At 39.7% G+C, this 23,440-nt stretch overlaps 1 protein-coding gene across 2 annotated transcripts in view; it reads left to right on the plus strand.

Moving 5' to 3' along the window:
* The first annotated feature begins 6,708 nt into the window (after nucleotides 1-6,708).
* Nucleotides 6,709-23,440, plus strand: part of PURG (purine rich element binding protein G) — a 33,434-nt gene continuing 16,702 nt past the window's right edge. The window contains exons 1-2 of one of the 2 annotated variants that reach the window (XM_040994220.1): nucleotides 6,709-6,976; nucleotides 7,277-8,152. In XM_040994220.1, coding sequence (XP_040850154.1) covers nucleotides 7,283-8,152 — 870 coding nt within the window. In that variant the 5' untranslated portion in view covers nucleotides 6,709-6,976; nucleotides 7,277-7,282. Of the gene's footprint in view, nucleotides 8,153-23,440 lie in introns of both variants that reach the window. The other variant, XM_040994218.1, reaches the window with a different exon arrangement.

Genomic DNA, 23,440 nt, shown 5'->3' on the forward strand with positions numbered 1-23,440 from the left:
GCCACAACAGCTAGAACTGCGCCAGGCTGAAGCCAGGTGCAGCAGCCCAAACACTAGGGCCCCCTTTCTGTTGTTTTCCCAGGCACATCAATAGGGAGTAGCAGGGACTTGAACTGATGCCCATATGGGATGGGATGTTCGTATCACAAGTTGCAACTTTATCCTTAATTCCACAATGCCAGCCCCTTTATTATTTATTTTAAATGCAGAATTGCAAGAAGAGAGGGGTTTGGGGGAGTGAGTGGGATGACTCACTCCCCAAAAGGCTGTAACTGCAGGGTTTGAGCAGAGCTGAACACAGGAGCCAGGCTCTTCTTCCAGGTTTTCCTGCGTGGGTGTAGGCACCCAAGCACTTGAGCTATCTTCCACCACTTCTCCAGCTGCATCAGCAGAGAGCAGCTGGATCAGATATGGAATGCCAGGACTCAAACCAGACCCCATATGGAATACCAGTGTTGCAGATGAGGGGCTTAACTTGCTACACCATAGTCCCAGCTCCCTCAGCTATTCTAACATGAGAAATATTCTGAAAGGAAATTAGGAAATCAATTTCATTTACAATGGCATTTAAAAGAATAAAACAAACAATACATTTAATAAAAGAAGTGAAAATGCAAAATTGCTCAAAGAAATAAAAAAAAAGGCACTAGTGGGGCCAGTGGTATGGCACAGTCAGTTAAGTCACTGCTTGCAGTGCCACCATTCCATACTGAAGTGCCTGCTCAAATACCAGTTACTCCACACTACAGCTGCCTGTGCCTGGGAAGGCAGCAAAATATACCAAGTACTTTTCTGCTGGCCATCACATGGATGGATTGCAGGGTCCCTGGTTGTAACCTAGCCCAGACCAGTTATAGGAGCCATTTGTGGAGTGAACAAGCAGCTAGAAGATCTCTCTCTCTCCTTCTCTCCTTCTCTCCCTCTCTCCCTCTCTGCTCCCTCCCCCTCCCTCCATCTCTCCCTCCCTCATCCTTTTTACGTGCGTGTATTGCTCTTCCTTTTAAAGAAATAAACTAAATCTTTGAGAGAAAGAGAGCCTGATCAATGGAAAGACATCCGTTTTCATGCACACAGAGATACAACATTATTAAGATGTCAACACCATTCAAAGCTACCTGGAAAGTCGATACAAGTTCTACCAAAAATTCCTACATGATTGTACAAAAACAGATTCTCAAATTTAAAAGCAGCCAAAAAAAAATAACAAAACTAGAATCTCACACTTCACAATTTTTAAACTTAGCACAATGCTGCAGTAATCAAAAGTATGCTACTCATGACAGAAGAAAATATGGAGACTCCTCAGATGAAAACAGACCTATCATATAACCCAGTCATCACACTCCTGGAAATTTACCCAAACAAATGAAATCAGCATATTAAAGAGTTATTTGTATACTCAGGTTTATTGCAGCTCAATTCACAGAAGCTCAATTCAGAAGCTCCTGGTTTAGGACTGGCTTAGCTCCAGCTGTTACAGTCATTTGAGAGAAAATCAGCAGATGTAAGATCTTTCCCTCTATTTCTCCTTCTCTCTGTACATTTGCCTTTCCAACAAAAATAAATAAATTTAAAAATATATATTCAAAATACAAAACAGTCTCCTATAAATCAACAACAGAAAGTCAAACAGTTCAAAATCAGGGCAAAAAACTGAATGAACACTTCCTCAAACAAGCTGTGCAAACATCCAACAAGCACATGAACAGAATCACAACATCATTTGTCATTAAGAAAATGCAAATCAAAACCATAGTAAGATGCCACTTCACCACTAGAATTGCTAGCATAAAATGCAAAATAAGTCTGGTTGAGAGAGTGGCCAAAGTGGCACACACATGTCACCATGGTGGAGAGCAATGTAGTTGTCCCTCAAAGAGTTAAACAAAAAGCTTCCCAGAGGTCCCAGCAAGTCCATTCCTAGACCGGACACTTGTTTACCAAGGTCGCTAGCACACAATAACCACACAGTGCACACAACCCCAACAGTCCATAAACACATGAAGGGATAAAAAATAATATGTATACACACATGCACACACAGACACACACACACAGTGACATACTACTCAATTATAAAAGAAATAGAGTTCTGATAAATGCCACCCAGAGAGGAACCTTGAAAAAAGTATGATTAGTAAAACTTGCCAAATACAAAAAGACAAACATACTAATATGGTTCCATGTATATGAAAGACCCAGACTATACAAATCTGTAGAAGTGCATAGTTGAGGTTATTAACTGGGTGAAAGAGACAAGGGGAAGTTATTCCATATTGGTTTTAAGTTTCTGTTCAAAATAAGGAAAAAATTCTAGAAATAGAATACAATAAGTTAGTGCAACTGTCAGTGAATCACATATTTAAAAATGGTTAAGATGGCAAATTTTATACATATTTTGCCAGTTTTCTTTTGTTTTAAATCATTCAGATCATGCCGCTTTTTTGACAAGTCTCCAACATCTCCAGAAAGTAAAAATATCACACCCCAAATACATTTCCTTGGCATTTCAGTTAGTCAAAGAAACTGCACACTTCTGAGCCTAGCAGGTGACATAGTATGTTAATCCTCTGTGGTGCTGCCATCCATTATGTGTGCCACTTTGAGTTCTGGCTTCTCCACTTTGTCCAGCTCCCTGTTTATCATCTGGGAAAGGAGCAGAGAATGGCCCAAAGCCTGGAGACCCTGCATTCACATAGGAGACCCAAAAAGAAGCTCCTGGCTTCAGATCAGTTCAGCTAGGCATTGTAGCCATTTGGGAAGTGAACCAGTGAATGGAAGACCACTGTCCTCTCTGTAAAATCTGCCTTTTGAATAAAAATAAATTAAAACTGCATACTTCTTAAGACACAAAGATATAAAAGAAACAGATGTCTATGAAGGAAATTTACATTAGTGCTGGAAACAGCCAGAGGATACAGAGATTGGTGGTCTGTCACAGAGTTGAACAGAGATCCCTACAGGTGGCTGTTACCTGGGAGACACAGCTACCTAACAAAGCCACGCTTACTCACTGCACACCTCCTCCCCTCAACTCTGCAGCCTGAAGCCACCTCTCTTCTTCCCTCTAGAAGCCCATCAAGCTCCTATCCCTGTGTGGAGGCCTATCAATTAGTGTCCACTTGCATGTGTCTGCTGACTCTCCTACTCTTGCACAGCTCCTGTGATTCTTCACATCAAAAACTGGTAGGATTACTTTCCCACTCTACTGCTCTGTCTACTGTCCATTCATTAAAGAGAGACTGCAGTTATCAAAACCTCAGGGGAGGGGAGAGCGTAAATTTAAAACTTCTTTTACACTTCCCATCTCCTTTAGAACAAAAGCTCAAATTTTCAAAGTAGTTTGGTCTTTCCTACCCAATCTCTCCCACACCCCTTTTTCCAATCAGATTTTTGTCTCCTAGCATCCCCTATCATCTCCCTGGACTATAGCTTGGCAGGCCTCCTAGGCTGCTCCTGGTATTAAAACCAAGCCATATCCCAGAACAGCCTGAAATGGAAACCCAGCTTGGAACCCAACACCCGGGCAGGTGACGATGGTGCAAGAGACTGAGGACCTGTCACCCATGTGGAAGACCTGGGTTAGTTCCAGGCCCCTGGCTTTGCCCAGACCCAGGTCCAGCCACTGTGGACTTTTGCAGGAGCCCACTCCATCTGCCTCGTCTCCCTCTCTCCATTAAGTAGCTGTTTTTAAAATTCCCTTTTCAATAAATTGTTGCCCTAAATGTGTATTAGAAAACTGCAGCTTCCACTGTTCCTGCTAGGACAGGAGGTGGACTGAGTAGGGTTGGCTCACGGACCCCCTCGTATGCGCAAAATCTGGCATTGGGAGAGGTTCTGATGGAGAAGCCTGGGCAACTCCTATGGCAGGAAACAGAACTGCAGGTAAGCACAAGAAGCATGATAAGAAATAGCCCAGAACAGGCCATGGAAAGCTTCCCATTGGCATACATTTGGCATGGGTCAAGGGCAGACCAGGCTGAATCATTTCATGTCATCCACTGGTGAATCCAAGCACCAGAACAGTGTGGGTCAAGCCGGGTCCAGTTGCGACAAAAACCAGTGCACAATATGGAATGTCAAGGTGAGATGAGCCATACCAGAATGTGGTTGCAGCACCCAACCAGCAGGCGTGAGAACCAGGAAAGGAGGGGGTGGAGCCGGCAGGGGGAATATGGGGGGATTCCTTTGCTGGACAGCTGCTCCCATTGGAGAGCATGAGCTGGGATGGGGACAGATCAGACTAAGGAGGGCTACAACACCAGTGCGCCTCATGTGGACTAGATCAGGGAAAAGCCAGGCTGGGCAGATTATTCCTACTGGTGCAAACAAAATTAGAGTGGGTGAGGGTTGTTGGGGCTTAGCCACAGCATCAGCTGGCAGAAGCTGGCACTAGGGGGTAATTCTGTCAAGTCACACCACAGAACCACCTGGAGAGTGCATAATCCAGGAGTGGGAGAGGTCTGGGAGGGCAATAATGGGCTCCTCCCTCTGGGGTTACCACTCCCATAGGAGGGCATGAAAACTAGGACAGGGGCTGGGGTGGCTAGACAGACACCCAACAACATCCGTGAGGGCTGGATAGTTGAGCTGGTTAGATGGAACTAAGCTTCAATACTCCTCGACATGTACGAGAACCGAATGGGATGTGGGACAGACTGGACTAGTCTGCTACACATACTGGCAAACCAGGGTAGAGGGCCTGGTGGGGGTTACTGTGGGTCGCTCTGACTAGGTTATAGCTCCCACTGGTTTATGTGAGGGCCGAGTATGTGCTGGGCAGAACCATGCTGGACTGTTACACCCATTGGTTCCAGTGGAAGACAAGATTGGAAACAGAACCAATCCAGCATTTGATGCAATGGCCCTGTACTTGCTAGTACATACAAGAATCTGGGTCTGGGAACACCTCAGATAAAGGTTGTTTGGGGATCTCCCCAATCGAACTGCCGGACTCAGAACCCTAACCAAGAAAAGAGAGAAGACAGAACAGGTCAATCAACCACCTCAGCTATATATTGCCAGCAAAATACTGGGCAAACGGAGACTCTATGATGGACTATGTCAATCATTGGATTCTTCAACAACCTCATCATGCTTGGAGTAGCGAGATTGGCAGCAATTCATAACTGGTGAACTATCAAAACCACTTGAGCAAGAATCTTGGAGCATGCCCCACATCCGGGACCTGGGGTGGGTGGCAAACTGGGTGAGGCTTCTCCCTCAATATCCCCTTTAACCTCAGATACACGAAGGAAACAATATGGAAATAATAGTCTTACCCACTTTCCTATAGCCCTTGAAACTTTTTACCCTAATTAACTATGTAAAGATTGTCAAAAATATAATTAAAAAAAGGAAAAAAAAAACTGCAGCTTCCTAACCCCAACTGCCCACATCCACTCTTTCCTGCATTACTCAGTGTAAGAATGTCACCTGTGACAAACTGTATTTGTTTTTGCGTCTTTCCACCAAAATGTGAGCCTCGAAAGCAGAAAGCCAATGGTCTACTCCATTCATTGCTGGCACCTCTAGTTGCCTAGAGTGGTGTTCAAGTAATACGTACTGGATTCATAAAAGACTGAATAAGCGATGTCCAAATTCGAATTGGCCTACCCATGCTGAGGTCAGACTCCCTTGAGATCAACACCCCAACTACAGGAAGCTGCCTGCAGCTTCCTAATTTAACTTCTTGAGGATTTTCTCGCCCTCTTCTACAGCAAGCACGCACCAGTCCCGCCTCAAAAGTATCAATAAAACGTACAGCAAACCAGAAAAACAAAAATCAATAAAGATTGAACAAGAACTCAAGAAACCCCAACATAACTTTCTAAATGGCAAATCAACACTGAGCTGCGGCTTGCAGCAGTGAAGAACTATTGCTGAAAGAACGCTAAAGGCACGCGACCAGCAGCGGCACACGTGGGGACGGGAGGGGCGGACGGTCTGGCCCCCTTTTCCCAGGTGCTTGGGAAGTGGGGGTGGGGTGAAGAAGGGATCCCCAACACACATCTGGGGCCTGCTCCGCGGAGAACCTCCAGCGTGTGTCTGCGAGGCCTAGAAGAGCAGACAGAGCCGGCGAATGCAGCTGGGGGGAAGCAACCCCGGAGGGGCAGAGGACGCGTTACCCTGAGAAGAGCTAGTCCAATGGGACTTCTCCTTCAGCGGGAGGACTCGGGGGGCTCCACAGGACCCAAGGATCCAGGCCAAGCGCTACAGCACCAAACTTGACTCCCGCGAGAGCGGCGCGCAATCTACGCACACAGGACAGCTCAGCAGCGGGAGACGAACCCGCCCACGCCGGCACCGCGAGCCTGGCCACGCCCCAGCCGGCCGGCCCGCCGCCTTTCGCCCGCCGCCTTGGCTCTCCGGCCGCCGCAGCCCGGGGCGGCCCAGGCCGGCGCGGCGCCGCACGCCTGCGCACACGGCCGCGCTGCCGCAGAGCCCGTCGGGAAGTGTAGTCGCTGCGAGCGTGAGGGAGGGCCGCCGCCGGCCGAGTCCTGCATCCCCGCGGAACCTGAGGAAGTCAGAGCACTCCCGCCGCCACGCGGGGCCTGCTTCCCACCCTCACACCTGTCCGGCCACCACCCACACGCACCCTGCCCACGCGCCAGGCTGCGGTCCGGGCGCGCCCGGAGGGACCAGACGCCCTCCTCCAGAGCCCCGCAGCCGCCCGTGCGGGGTGGGGACGAGGGAGGCGGGGTCCGACCCGCCTCCCTGCTCGGCTCCCCGGCGGCTGTCGGGCCGGTGCCGGAACCGAGGCGGCGGCCGCAGGAGGGGCAGCGGCGGCGGTGGGCGCCGCGGGCGATGCCTCTGCCCGGCTGCTCGGGCGGGGGGCAGTGCGAGCGGCGGCGGCGCGGGAGGAGGCGGGGGGCGGCGGCTGCGGCGGCTGCGGCAGAGGGGCCGAGAGCTGGCGGCGGCGGTGGTCGTGAAGGGCATCGGCGACGGCGGCGGCGGTGGTGATGGCAGAGACGCTGTGAGTGCCTGCGGGCTGGGGACCCCCGGGGCTGCGGAGCCCGGGGAGGCCGGCGGGGCGGTCAGGGACGGCGGAGGGATGCGGGGTGCAAGGCGGGCGCCGCCGATGCTGCTGCTGCTGCTGCTGCTGCTGCTGCTGCTGCCATCGCCGCCGCCGTCCGGCGGGAGGCCAGCGCCGGGAGCCGGCCCGATGCTGAGGGGCTCCGGGCGGCGGGGGCTGCACAGGCCGAGGGGCGTCTGCGATTGTTCTCACCCCTCCCCCACCCCACCCCGTGTGTATGTCTCTGTTTGTCACTTGCAGCTGAAGATGGAAAGAGCCAGGCGGAGGGGAGGTGGTGGTGGCGGCGGCCGCGGCCGCGGCGGCAGGAATCTAGGGGGCTCTGGCCTAAGCAAGAGTAGACTGTATCCCCAGGCCCAGCACTCCCACTACCCCCACTACGCAGCCTCAGCCACCCCTAATCAGGCTGGGGGCGCAGCGGAGATCCAGGAGCTGGCCTCCAAACGAGTGGACATCCAGAAAAAGAGGTTTTACCTAGACGTGAAGCAGAGTTCCCGGGGCCGCTTCCTCAAGATAGCCGAAGTGTGGATAGGAAGAGGCCGGCAGGACAATATCCGAAAGAGTAAGCTGACCCTGTCCCTGTCCGTGGCCGCGGAGCTCAAGGACTGCCTAGGGGACTTCATCGAGCACTACGCCCACCTGGGCCTCAAAGGCCACCGGCCCGAGCACGGCCCCAGCAAAGAGCAGAGCTCCCGCAGACGCCAGAAGCACCCGGCGCCCTCCCCGCCCGTCTCGGTGGGGTCGGAAGAGCATCCACACAGTGTCCTCAAAACGGACTACATAGAGAGGGACAATAGGAAGTATTACCTTGACCTGAAGGAGAACCAGCGGGGCCGCTTCCTGAGGATTAGGCAAACCATGCTGCGGGGCGCGGGCATGATAGGTTACTTCGGCCACGGCTTGGGCCAGGAGCAGACCATCGTCCTCCCAGCCCAGGGCATGATTGAGTTTCGCGATGCCTTGGTTCAGCTGATCGAAGACTATGGCGAAGGGGACATCGAAGAACGAAGAGGCGGGGACGACGACCCACCCGAACTCCCAGAGGGGACTTCTTTCAGAGTGGACAATAAAAGGTTCTACTTTGATGTGGGCTCTAATAAATATGGAATTTTCCTGAAGGTAAGTGAGGTGAGGCCACCTTACCGTAATACTATTACTGTTCCGTTCAAAGCTTGGACAAGGTTTGGGGAGAATTTTATCAAGTATGAAGAAGAGATGAGGAAAATTTGCAACAGCCATAAGGAAAAGAGGATGGATGGCAGAAGGGCCAGTGGTGAAGAACAAGAATGCCTCGACTAGAGTGAAATTGAACTCCATCAGGCAAAATTTTAAATCTTAGGTTGGCTAAAAGTACTGATCCATAACCATTTTGAAGAAGTTTTTTTTTTTTTCCTCTTTTTTGCCCTTGGTATTATTAAGTAGTACCTCCAGTAGTTTATACTTCAAGAAGTCTGATTCCACGTTGTTATGCATAGCTCACCTTAATTGTTATGGGAATCCCAACTTCCCCAAAACTAAATTAGTTCAGCTACTTTCAGCTGTTCCAGACTATTGAAGTATGCAAATCAGCACAAAATGTGACATTCTGACCTTCTAAATACCATAGCTAAGATATACCTTGCATTATGACATAATCCTGAACAAAGATATATATCCTTAATGTATTTAACAAGTCTTGCCCCGCCCCCAAACACCACCAAAAAAAGTATTCCATTCCTACTTCATTAAAAGCTGCCAAGCTTGCCTGTAGGACAGTTACCACAGAAACAGAAATTAACCTCCAGTAGAGTATCCATATTTACTCATAAAAGTACAAGCAGAATAATTTTGTAATTGATTATGAAACAGTACCATTAAAGAATCAAATTTCATCAACCAATTAAACCTTAAAAATATTTCTTAGTAATTACTATAGTATGATTTCTATAATTTCAAATTTTGTGGTAACTCTACAGTTCATAGTTGCCATATCAAAGCCATGGGAGAGTTTTAGTTGATTACACTAAACCAGAAACAATCCTGTCTTCACCTCTGTTGATTGTACCATTTGTGTTTACTGACTTCCCAAAGTTTCAGAAATTACTTTTATGTTAGTATTGGGTGAGAGGCTTCATCCAGTGGCTTTGCTATGGAAATCTTGGTAGTTTAGCTGTTCGTGCTAATTTAAGATTATGAGAGGGTTTTTTTTAATCCCCCCCCAAAAAATATATATATATATCGTGGACCAAGGTGTTCTATTTTATGCTTCTTATCCAACACTATTTCAGAGGGGTTGGTGCACCATTTAACTGATATAAAAATACATCTGAAATAAAACATTTTAATAGCACTTTTGCAATTGCTACCCTGGAACCATGTCTACACTTTGAGAATAAACCTGACTTTTACAAGTGTTTTAATTCCAGGAAAGAAAAAAAGAAGTCATATTTTTTCTCTATAAATGCATTTAGTTATCAGTCTGGGAAAAAATTGTAATTTAAAGATTGATTATAAACATATTTAAAAGAAAATCGCAGGTGTTTCCCAAGGTGCTCTTTATGATTCTTAAAGAGGTTTACTTAGACAAGTCTCACCCATTTACCTGTATTAAAAATTCCTTTCCAGGAAGTGCCACAGCAACTTTTCAATACCTAAGCAATTTTTTTAAAAATTGGAGAACTATATCCATTATGTGTACCAACCTACCCTGTATTCACTGACTAAAACCATCTGTTGAGCTACATTTTATTCTGAATGAAGTAACTGTCTTTTAACATGGATTTATTCATTTCCCATGCAGTTAAGTTCATATATTCATGTTTAAGAGCCAGAACACTGATGTCCACTCCCAAATACAGTTCTTAGGAAAGAGAGCTGACTTCGTGGATGGAGACCAGAATATAGCTCCTCTTCTGTACATGTAATTCAGAATTATGTGAACAGTCTTTTTTTTTTTTTTCCTCGAAGGGTTTCCCCCAGATATGTTTAAGTCAGGTCACTAAGAAAACCTTGTGGTACGAATTAAGGAATTAGTTTCATTGGTTTATGCTAATTGACAACAAGTACTCAGTAACCCAGACCTGTATGCTGGTATTGGTTTGCAGATTGTATTTCACGTTTCCTCACTTAGTGTGAAGGAATCTCAGTTCATTGTAACTGGACCATCTGGATCACTGCGGAACAACGGAAGGTTAGAAGACAATGTTAGTACTAGAGTTAATAGCACATGGTGGGTGTTGAGACTCTAATAGTAGCAAGGATTTTTAAACAGTCCTAAAACTGTAAAAATAGCTATGTAGTCTTGCTAAAAAGTAGTTCCTGGTATATGAAGGAGGGATGTGCACTTGAATTACTGTACTACTGATTGTTATTGCTGCCCATCATAGTGCCTATTAATAACCAACCTGTCAGACTTTGGCAAACTGGAACTGTGAATATTCCAGTATTCAATTGTTCCTATCACTATTGCTATGAGTGTATACTCTCTCTCTTACAATCTTCCTTTCTAAAATATTTATATGCATTAGGTCTAAAATATTTCTCTTTTTTTTTGGTTTTTAGTTAAAAGAGATTTGAACATGTGTGTCTGTGTCCATGGACATATGTATAGGGACACACATAATACGTCATATTCAAATAGAAGTATCCTTCATTCATTGTATGTAAATATCAGCTTGCTTTTGCATTTTAGTTACTTAAGGAAAATTAGTTAACATGCCAAATTTCACATCATGTATGTATCCCTTGAAGTTTTTACCATTTCACAGTTGCAAATTGGATAGATGCATACATATCAGCAGTTGAACATGCATTAGAATCATTAAGTCTTCTGGCACTCCTTTTGTTTCACTTTTTCATAGTTAATGCATTCACTGAAAAATTAAATGCTATGACTTTTTTTGATACTTAAAATTCCCAAAAATTCATTAGCCATAACATGATCCAGCTCAAAACTCTGGTATTAGGACACGTATTGCCATGTATCTTGTAAAGTAAGTTACTATTCTTATCTGTGCAATATAAATTTTATTTATTGTCCTTTGTAACCTAAATGGAGCTGCAAGTGTACATGGTTTTCTTCAAAGTAACGGGATCCCTGCCTTGATGACATTAACTATTAAGGCAACTGGATGTTACAAGTCAAAAAAATGAACGTTAAAGTAGTAACCAAAATTAGTAGTTCTCTGTATAATACTAAAACACTGATGTTTGCACGTAATAATCTAAGCATTATGTGGTACAGACTCAAAACTGTAATAATATAAGCTAATAGTTATGGAATTTAGAAACGGGTTCCTTGAATTAGTTGGCAGTATGCTCCTAGCAATTGAAAGCAGCACTAATCTGTTGCTTATATGCAAATGATGCAATGTATTATAAAGGTATTAAAGTTCTGCCACATTTTATAATTTTCCTTGTTAAAGCCCCAAACTGCCATGTCCCTTAAACTTGAGTCAAACACAAGCTTATTTGCACTAAAGAGCATGGCCAAAAAAAAAAAAATGACAGGGTGGAAAAGCTAATTGGAACCTCTTGAAATAGTTGGTTCTAATGGGAGAATTTCACATTTGTCTATTTGCAAGCTATATGGTCCAGGCAGACAATCTGTCAGTTCACTAATTTAATAATGCACTTTACCTTTTGTATATAGAAGATGTACATTTATGCCACTTGACAGGTGAGATGTGTTTCGATAACTATATAGTTAGAATCTGTAGGGTGATCTCTTGCATGCATGTTTATGTTGGAACCAATGTAGTAACAGGTTTCCATTAGATTAATGTAACTAACAGAGAAGGGTAGAAGATGCTTTTGAAACAAATCCCAATATATTTAACAAAGAATTTTAAAGTAGAGTTCATATTTGTATTCTTAAGGACTAGAATAAATTTTTAAAAATTTATTTCTTACCCAGATATTGCAGTTGAGGTTCTGTCTAGTTGAGGATCCCTATAATACCCTGAAAGTTAATTTTGGAAATTTGTCCTAACAAAAAAACTTTTAAAATGTATTTTATGTTATTGATATTGATATATGTTCAAGTAACTAATAAGAAGATAGTACATGATACTGTACAAGAATTTTAAAGTATGGTTATCTGATACAGCATTATTTAATAAACATTCTGACTAAAGAAATAAAGTTTAAAGTTAAGGAAATGTGAGGAATCTAAGTGACTAAAATAAATACAGTATTTCAAGATTTGCTAAAGTACTAACGTTCATGAACTATAAAGGGTATTGGGGGATTTAATGTCTCTTCCATCCCCAAAGCTTCTTAAGATGTACGTTTGGAAACTAGATAGTTGTTGCTTAACAATAGGTTGTACAGTATCTACTTTACTGAGAAACACTGTGTACTAACGATTCGAGAGTGTGCTATATTTACTGCATTCATTTTATATCTATAGATAAGAATACATTCTATATAGTCATCCTATCTTAATATAATCATGTATTTATATTGTAACATTATAAATATTTTCAGTAAAATAAACATTAATTTGAGCTGCACAAACAGGATGAAATTGGAAAATGCCCTCAGATACTCATTTTTAATAAGCTACCATTGAAAACTGATATATGTATCATCATTCCTTTAAAATGTATTGCTTGAACATTTAAGTGAATAAGAAAATTTGAATTCTCAAGTGATTTTTCTAAAAGCATTTTTTCATAGCTATAAGGATTTTTTTTCTTGTGTTTTTTTTTTCCAAATATCTTTCATTGGAACTATTTATGAAATCTGTTCCAAGCTATACACAAGGGCTTTACTTAGTCACCACTCAATTGGAAGTCTGTATTTACCAAAACAAAGTAGCTTTGGCAGAATGATTTAACAAGGACAAGTTAACATTGATTCTGTGACCACAGGATCGTACAGGTATAATATTCATCACACCAGAAAGGATTCCTAAATCTCTCTGAAGTTTCCTGGAGAAATGGTGCCTAATGGCTAGCCCATCAGGGGAGAACAAGGATGTGGAGACAATCCATCATTCACAATACTGTGGTAGTGAATGTGGGAATGTGATGTCCCCAATTTAATGCCATGTGAAAAATTGGGTTTTTAAATCACAGTGATTCTGTCATAAAGAAAATATACCCAAATTTGTACAGGTAGATCTTAGAAAAATAATGTACATTGTATCTTCTTGTGCAATTAGAGAAAAAAATTCCTTGTTCTTCATTTGATATGGTATTTTAAATGATTTAACTTTATTTTAGTAATAGGGTTTTAATCAGTATTTTAAATATAGAAAAATATATAGTACAAAATTTAAACACAACAGATGGGTAGACAATGGAAAGTAGCAACCAATATTAACAATTTCTTATGTATCCTTCTAGAGTAATTCTACATATTAAAACATACATGTACATACATATATTCTTTTTAAACATACAAATGAAGACATATACCCTATCATACTTAATAGTATCAATTTCAGATTGCTCATTTGAAGGAATTTTTTTCTTTTACTTAGATCTTATATTTGATCTAATTGACATTTTCACTTTTAACTATATTCTAAGGGAGCATCTTCTTCCAAGGGAATGATTCAGAATCCACTGATATTTTTAAAATAAAAATATATCTAAGTATTGATTTAAGTGTATACATATTACATTATCTTTGTTCCTATCCATCTTGCATTCCTAAGTTTCCCTCTTCCTTCACTGAAAGAAAAAAAAGGTCTTTTTTTTCCTGAAGTAGTATAATCCAGGAGGATCAAGATACCAAATATTTAACCAGCTATTACTTTAGACTATGTTCTCTAATGAAACACTCCCCATTTTTAAAAGCTTTTAACAAATTACCTTTTTCAATTTTTACTGTTTCTGTTATTACTTATTTTTATCCATAAAGACCTTGCCATTATTAGAGAAAATGTTCTGTGTTAAAAGATTATACTATAATTCTGTAGAAATCCTTTTGTTTGTTAACATGAAGCTTTTAACTTTATGATAAGAAAGTAAGCTTATTTAGCAATGTCATCAAATCCAGGCCTTTAGCCAGGTTGTAGTACTAGTTCTAATTAAAGCACTGATTTTTTTTTCATTGATGGACCCAGAGTCAGAAGTCCTTGGAATCAGAAGGTGCTGTGTCCTTTTATGGAGGAGTGAAAATTAGCAGCTATGAGGTTGCATATACAACTAAACCATCTCCATCCTCTACTGAAAGAATATAATCATATATAAACATGAAAATTTAAATTATTGGTATTCCTTGAAAATATTGGCAAAACTACTTTTGATAGTTCTTCAAGTTCCCTCCACCCAACATCATCATTCTGTTTCACTTCCATCAGAAGTGTTCATTAAGATCACTTTTCTGTTGACTAACAGGAAAAAAAAAATCTGAAAAAGATTCCTTACTTGAACCCTGAGGGAGCCTATCTAGTTGTAAATTAAAGCAACCAAAAATAAAAATTCCAGTATAGTTAGAAATATCTTAAAGATTATGCAGGTTAAGGAAGAGATGCATTAATGTATAAGTGTCTATAAATTTTATATGAATGTTGTAAGATTCAAAATTTGAAGCACTGACCTAAGCATTAGAATATCTATAATTGGTGGCAAGTTTTTCTGGTTGTACACTGAGGTATTGCTAGAGGACCAGATACCCTGAAACACAGTTTTAAAAGCAAGAAAGAGTTTGCTTTTGTTTCAGTAATGAAAATAACTCATTGTCTGGTACAGAAAAAATTGTAGAGATCTTGAAGTGTTTATTTGTTTGCACTTAAAATTGGGTGTTTATGTGTTTTGGGTGAAAAGGACGATAAACTGACTTTCAAAAGTGAAGTTTATTGTAAAATATTAATGATTTACAATCCTTTATGAAAGAGATCCCCATGTTGGGGCTTTCTAGTAAATCCTATTTCCCAAACTTTATCTTTACTTCAGGTCCTTTGTGAAAATGGTTTTATTCTCATTGAAGCCAGTGACATCATCAATAAATTAAAACATAAAAAATTAGTGCTGCTACAATGAAGTTACTTTCTGATATGACTATGAGGAAAATAATTCAAATGTGTTATGTAAATTCTTCTTTAACTGCTAGCTTTTTCTAAGATTAAGTAGCAATCATTTGTCCTCTCATTTCATCTCTTTATGCTTAATTCTGAGCTATTCCATCTGCTTTCATATTCCTAGGAAATAATATGAATGAAAAATTAAAGACAAAAGTTAAAGTTGCTCAAAGTGTAAGATTAGGTGGGGAAAGGCCTTTGATTTTTTAAATTCTTGGTATGAATCCGACCTTTTTTATTGGCAGTCAGAATTTCAACTGAAACTTAATTTCAGGAACATTTCATATTTTTGCCTTCCTTAGCGTAAATGTATCTGCAGATTAATACTTTCCTTCAGGATTTGTTTTTCTTCTTTACTATTTGTTGTTAATTTGACCAGGTTGTTGCCTAGAATTAAAAAGTAGGAAAGGAAGAGAAAAGATAGTGGCAGCTGACTTTGCTTCCCTGTAAGAGAAGAAATCAGTCTAATTTGCATAGAAGAGATAAATAAACCGTTCTCCAAACTAAGATACCTATTTATTTACTACGAAAGGACTTTTAAGAAAGATTAATTACTAATACCTGCTTCTATCCAGTGTATGGCCTGACCATGAACAATGTGCAGGAAGCTACAGTTCCATGCTACTCCAAATTTTTGAAATTTCATATCAATGAAACGTGAAAGAAAAAAAAATAGATCAAGAAAACCAGAGCTGGAAGAGTGTAGGAGAGTCTCATTTTATCTTAAAACAGCTATACTAATGCAGCCAGCTGTGATGACAGCCAAATGAGCAGTATAGAACTGTCAGTTTTAGGATATGTATCTCCCGGCCATGTGAGAAAAAATTCCATTCTAACTCTTCATTAAGAGCAAGCCTGATGTATACTGACCACATATCTACCCTAGGCTTCTCATTTATTGCTGGAAATGTTTTTATTGTTTTATATAAGATCTCCTTCTGAAAGGAACATTGCTTGTCTCTACAAATCCTGTGATCATTTCTTGTATCTACAGCAGATGAATTTTAAAAATTGACACCACTTCCTGGAATGCCATCGATCTTGGGACAGCTGTAAATTGCACTAATAAATAATACACTGCAACAATCATGATTGTGGTCCCCAAGAGTCTAGCACCACATTGGGTCTCTACGTCACAAGCAATGATGTTTAATTAAAAACATCAGGAAAGATACTGACCTGCAGACAATGTGGTTCTGTTTTGGAAGGGCCTGTAACTGCTAGGATCTACCAAGATTAACCAATAGAAACTGCAAAGGTTGACTGAAGAAGCAGAGAGCAGCAGCACACGAAATCCTCTGAGTCTTCTGCTGTGCACTGTTAGGCTGCCAGGAGAGATTAAAGAGTATCATGATTCTTCCCAGACCTCTTTTTTGTTCTTTTTTATTTATCAGAGACACTGTTTAAGAAGAATATAAGTGCATTTTAAGATGCAAAAGCTCATGTATATCTTGCTAATGTCAGAAGTATCTTTGCACATAAACTATTACAGAAACCCAAGTGATGAACAATCCTTGGTCTAGTGGAGGTTCACAAAAGCAATTGGTTGACCTGTCTGCAGCAAATCCTATCGAATAAAGTGACTTGCATAATTTTTTTTTCTCTTTTCTAACCCCACTCTTCTCAAAGTAGCTTATGTATTTTGGGTTCTTAATTGCTTCCTTTTCAGTGTCGTTTGAAATCTAAGTGGGATATGAAAGAATAGCTTCATTTGGTGGCTTTTTTTTTTACACTTGCCATTTTGTAGAAATTTTCCTCAGCTTCCATCAAACGTTCCAAGCAGCTTTACCAAAAGAGTACACCTAAGTGCCAAAACTACCTAGCAGAATAAAACAACAGAACCATAAGGTTAATGAGGAAGGATACGGGTATGTACAGACACTTAGATCCAAAACATTCTATCTCCTTGGCAAATTTGCTTTGGAGACTGCTAGATCTTATTCCTAGATTCTTCAGACTATCAGTGTGACCTACACCAGTGATCTGAATTATACCAATAACATTATACCTATCGTTGCTTGGCAGATACCCTAAAAAGGGAGTAACATGCTGAAATCGATTGTAAACAAAGAATTCTCAAATCCCTTTCTTCATAGGAATCCCCCTCCCATATACACTGTCCCCTTTTGGAAGTTAAGTAAGGGCATTAATTTCTTTCACTGCCACCACAGCCCTACTCCATCCTATTTGTAATTGACTGAAACACAGTTAAAAGTAGGGTTACTATTGGAGAATTTAGAAATTTCCCTACAAGCTAGCTCTAAAGATGGAAAGAAGGGCTACTATAGTCAACTAATTTCCACACACTCACCGTATTTTATCTAGCAATTTAGGCCCAGAAGAAAATACATTTCATCTGGAATGTGGCCTGAAAGGTCAGTTATTCCACCTTTTCAGTATACAGCACAGCTTCAGAAAATTATTTTTTACTACCCTGGTTGACAAGTTATTTCAGAAATGAGTTGTACTCTGAGAAAAATTTCACCACTGACCATTTTTAGAGATAAATAGCCATAAAGGAACAATCCCATGAAGATTTATTAGTACTAAGAATTACTTATTACCTACTATTAACTATGCATTGCTGGGTCCTTTATATCTATTATGTCTCATCCTTAAAGCAACCCATTATCATTCCCATTTTTGTGTAATTTCCCAGAAATTTAAAAACTGGTGCAGTTTCTCAAAACTAACATATTTGAACACAAATTGACAACAGAACCAAGGATTATGCTCATTCAGTTATGCAAGGTTGTGTGTAAGACTTTGGCACAATCCACCCCCACTGTCACTAGATATAAACCTGCCTAAGTTGAGAATTATATTATCCAAGACTATCTCCTTTATATGAGTCCAGTCACCAAAAGACACCTTCTTAGGGCAGCACTTATTTTGTTGGTTAGCATTGGTGCTAATAAACACAATGTATTTGATCTTTAGTACACAGGATGAATGTCTAAACACAATCAGCTATTTCACAGAAATTTAATTGCAAAGTTTCCTCTTTCCTCAACTGCAACAGAATAAACCAAGGCATGTGCCCTATTTGTAGACAAATTTTTCTCCATTTACTCTAGAGCATTGTTTTACCAACTTCAGTGTAACTGAGAAGAATCTGCGGGATTTGTTAAGCCCCAGTTTTCTGGCCCCTAGCTGCAGAGTTTCTGTGTAGGAAGACTGTTAGGGTGCAGAAAGGACCAATAATTTGCATGCTTGACACAATCCGGGGCTGAGTAGATGTTGCTTATCTGGGACCCACATTTTAAGAACCACTGGACTGGGGAGAGTTTACCTTAATTACAAGAAATAATGAAGGAAAAAACCTAACCAACACAACACAAACAGCCTTGAGTGCTTTAACTCATTCTGCCCTGAGACATTCACAAAGCTTAAAACATACAACATTTTTTTGGTTTAAAAAAAAAGTATCCTTTCATCACTTTTAATAACCTTTCTGGTTCTCATTTTTCAGTAGCCATTTTGAGATAAGTAAAATAGGAATTAGGATTTCTAAATCCTTACGTGAAGAACTTCAGTGTTCAAATAAATGGAGACTAATAATTATTATGTAATATCAATACTTAAATCTTAGTAAATGAATGATAGTACTTTATTTGGGAATTATTAATGCTTCACATTTTGTGAATATTAAATATTAGAACTTGGGGTCCCTTGGATTTGCTCTAGTTGTTTAATTTTTCCATTTTGTGAAATATTTCATGTAATTCAAATGATTTGCAATTCTTAGAATCATTTGAGGGCTAGAGCTTAAGATGCTGTCTCTTGAGGTACCACAGATAATGAGAAGTATGTAATATTTGTTTAAAACATACAGTATTTTAACATCTTCTCATTCGCTAATATATATATAAGACAGAGGAGCTGTATAGTGTAGTAGTTTAAAGGGACTTCCTTCAGATTAACTGTTGGACTCATTGCTTCAGATTTGAAGATATTTAACCTACCGAACCCTTATTAAACATACTGCTTAAAACTAATATTTAAGAATAATTTATTCTGTTTGTCAACCTGCAGATATCAATTCATGTGTTGACTAAAACTGCAACCAGACTTTATATATAAATCTATATTATATATATATGTGTGGATATATATACACACACACACACACACTTAACCCTCTTGGTAACTATCATTCCAGTGTACCACTTCCTAATCAAAAGCAGTAACTCACACATAGATATTTGAAAATTCTGCAGATTCATTAATTTCTTGTTCATTGATGTCTTGTTCTTCTGCTCTTCAATAATTAGTGTTCATTAACTTCCTAACTGTGCGAAAACAGCCCCCTGCCAACACAAATAGGACAAATTCAAAAGATAATTCATAGGTAGCAGTATTTTTTTTTACAAAATTCCCTGTCCTATTTGTATTATATCTACATTATACATTTCAGATCTGAGAAGAAAATAAGTTTAGAATTCTAATCAAAGTAGACTCAACAGAGTGTAGTTTTATAAATTTCAGCTTAAGGTAAGGCAAATGTGCAGAGTGTAGTTTTATAAATTTTAGCTTAAGGTAAGGCAAATGTTCAGAACATTTTTACTTACCTGCTACTGGAATTATTTAAGGCAGTGACTAGAACGTGCTTCATGTAGGATGCAGAAAGGGAATTGGTAAGTCAGGAAAGTTATTTCCTCAGAGATTCTATTTAATTCCAAGAGTTTCAATTTATTAGAAATAATACTTGGAATGTTTGAATTTAGATCTTCTGTTAATTTACCAACTTGAATAACCCTCATTTCAAATATTCTAGTATTATTTCATTCTTCCAACCCTTTGTTTTGGAAAAATAACTTGAAAACTGTTTTCCAGATTTTCCTGAATCTTACTAATTAAGTGAATTAAATTATTTCCATGAAATTTACCCTGTTAAAGCAAGTGTACAATTGTAATTTTCAGACAATTTTCATTTTAGTTCTTAATTTAGTGTTTATATTGCCATTTCAAAACTGCCTGCTACAGGTTTATTTAGAAAGATATAGCTCACTGCAGTATAAATTGATAAACCACATTACTGACTGCTAGGGATTTTTAATATAAAAATTTATTAAATTCTGCTTAAAGATGTCATTCTCCATGTTTTTTCTAGCACTACTAATAATAGAAAGAAGCACCATAGGTTTTTTTTTTTTCATTTTATATTGAGGTTTATTTTTTTTTTTCTTCAGAAGAATAAATGTCCAAATAAGTTCATTATGGCTGCAGATCCCACATGTGATTCTGGCCTGAAGAGTTTCAAGCCTTGGTAAAGGCAATAAGAGTAGCTGCAGTAAAAATATCTAAATTCAGGATCTGCCATGATCCAGGATGAAACTATTCTGCCTGGAAGCACCCACTTTCTTGTCAACTCTCCCAGCCATCTGTGCTTTTGTGTGATACTGTAACATGTCCACATTTCAAGTGGGCAGTAGTACCTTTTATGGAGAGCTTGAGTAAGATGAAATAGGTTGCATCTAGATGTGAGAAGTCACTGTAGCATCCATTTTTAGATACTTAGCTGAGTAAAATTTACTCCACAGCACTCACAAGTTTTATACACACTCACACCCAAACACAGATAAATTACAGAGTCCAATCCTATCCTCCCCTCTTTATGCCCCCAGAGAAGTAATGGCAGATTGGTTTTCATCTTGTTTGTCACCACAATTGATTGGTTATCCTGAAGAGCTATATTTAAAGTCTGTATCTAGAGGGCAATGTTCAAAGAAAAACATCATTGGTGCCCAATATTTGCTATTTTAGTTCTCATTGTTGCACTAAAAATTTCAAGTTGAGCCAGATAGCTGGTAGTTGTATCACAAACTATCATGTGATGTGGCTAGGAATCTCTTCTAATACTTCTAAGAGATTATCTTAATCCCGTAATACCTCCACTGAAACGGCATAGAATCCTCTGCACTCCAAAGAATTAGCTGGGCATGATGCTACCATCAAGGATACACTTGAGCATTGAACTCTGTTTGCCTCTAATGAGTTCTAACTATCATTAAAAACGATGGCAAGCTCCCTTTAAATTTTAGTTTGGTGGTTCTCAAACTTTCATGTTCATCGTGTGTTAGAAATGTAGCATAATGCATAAGTTCTGGTATTTAAGGTGTTATACTGTCCATATTGGTGATCTTTCTGGACAGTACTTGCAAGGCTGGTTTGTTCAGCACCTTAGCTCAAAAAACTGTTCTTAGGATGCAGCTAACCTCTCTCTCACTGCATGCCCCTGAGATTGCACAGTCCAAACATGAGTCTTGCCAGTCTGAACTGACTACTCTGTCAGGCTCTCAAAGAATAATTTCTCAACTGTTCTGATCCTTTTGCATTTTGCTTGTTTTGTGTTTTGTTTTTGTAGATGGAAATCTACAATTCATCAGGTATAGAAAAAAATACCCTTAATCTCTGCTTCACTGATCATGACATTTTTTTTAATTTAATTTGAGCTTTTAAAAAACACAAGGATAAAATTCACATTCGTAACTCTTTCTAAGTACCAGTAATGTCAAGTATTTGATAGGGTTAAATATTTTTACCTTGCTGTAGAAACCACATCAGAACTTCTTTGTCTTGGAAAGCTGAACCTGTACCAATTGAACAAGTCATTTCCCCATCCTGTAGTCTTTGGCAAATACTTTCTTACTTTCTTCTCAGTTTTTTTTTTAAGAAGCAAAACATTTTCTTAACCCTTTTTCTATCAATAATAAGTTTATTGCCATATCCCTTTATCTGCATTGCAATTCTCATGAGCAAACAGATTTACAATTATAAACGAGTTGTGTTTATAATAAAATAGAAGATCCTTATGATGTTTGGGTAACTGTGACTGCAGATTATGTTAGCCTGGAAGCTTTTGTGCTGATTAAAAGGGAAGCTACGCCTTTATTCCTCTTACGATCCAGGGGATTTTAGAGGGACTCTGTGTGGCTGGTTTGTTGGTTGGTTGGTTGGTTGGTTGGTTGGTTGGTTGGTTGGTTGGTTGGTTGGTTTGTTGAAGATTTAAGCAGAGTTTACTGGGGCAATTAGACTTAACTCCTAGATTTTTTATGGCTTTCTCCTAAGTTCATTCCAGAATTGCTTCCCTAAGACATGTAACCTAGGTAGTAAATTGGAAAATTTCCTGGAATTTGACAGTGTGAGTGTTACTTAAATGATTTTAAAATCTTTGATCATTTCAGTTGAAACCATTCAACCTTAAACAGCTTCATAGAAAACATAATTTGAAAGGAAATGTGTGTAAAATTAAAATGGATTTTTCTGCAAGTGAACTGTTTCAAATATTGTTTTCAAAATCTGGCAGTAAAGAAAAAAACTCAACCCATGAACACATTTTTTAGACTTAATCTTTCTATTTTTTTTCAGTCCTGATTTTAAAACCTTTGAATGAAATCCATAATGATTGAAATCTTGCACGATATACATCTAAATAAGGAAAAATATTGTGGTGTGAGCACAGTCTTATTAATCTTGCCATGGAGATGTCCCCTTTCTTAACCTAAAGTATGACCAAGTATAAAAGCTATTTGGTCACAATTTTGTAGCAGATTCTGGCATGATCTGCTACTGCATATTGGTTATTGGCTATTCAGAGAAAAATCTTTCAGATTGAATCTCATTGTTTCTTTGTCACCTATCATAAAATTAGAAATTTCTTAGATGATTAAAAAGTTTCTTTGCATTATAAAGATTTAGTGAAGGGATTGTAATAAGCCTGATTCAGGAGCATATTAAGCAATTACTGTTCTATTTTGTATAGTGTTTGTTGTTGTTTATTTTAGTTATCAGTGCTCGCCTATTTAAACTGTTTCTTCACTTGTTCTGTTATCACATGTGAATCACAGACATTCACCAGTGTCATGTACTTCCCAGGGCACATGCTGCCCACTCAAGAACATGTGTGCCCTCTGTTTGTGGTCTCTGGCATAAGCCAGACAATAGTCTTTAGCCAGGATGAAATTGTGTCTAATAAGGTGACCCCGAGCCTTAGAATTCCCCAAGTTCTGAACCACTATTTCCTTGTTGTTTGTCTACTTCATCAAGTGAAGCATTGGCTTTACTAAGAAGAATGCTTATCTAATTAGCAGTTTCTGAAATTAGTTTGCATTGCTGTCCCTCAAGCTTTATTAAGATGTCTGCAGATTTAAGGCAGCTTTGGAATGATTAGGTGACAATTTGGTTCATACTATCTTTAAAAGACCCAGATATCTCACTGAATACCATATCATGCTTTCATTCAAGCAGCACCTTCTATGAAGCTGATTGGCCCTTGAATTGAGACATACCATATAAAATCTAGAGTTCATTTGATGGAAATGTTTTTCTGTCTTATGTGGGGAAGAAAATTTATCTTGAGCAAACACAGAATTGATTCTCAAGCTAGCATTTCA

The sequence above is a fragment of the Ochotona curzoniae genome, unplaced genomic scaffold (genome assembly GCF_017591425.1).
Source record: "Ochotona curzoniae isolate NIBS_2020 unplaced genomic scaffold, NIBS_Ocur_1.0 contig_899, whole genome shotgun sequence".
NCBI lineage: Eukaryota > Metazoa > Chordata > Mammalia > Lagomorpha > Ochotonidae > Ochotona > Ochotona curzoniae.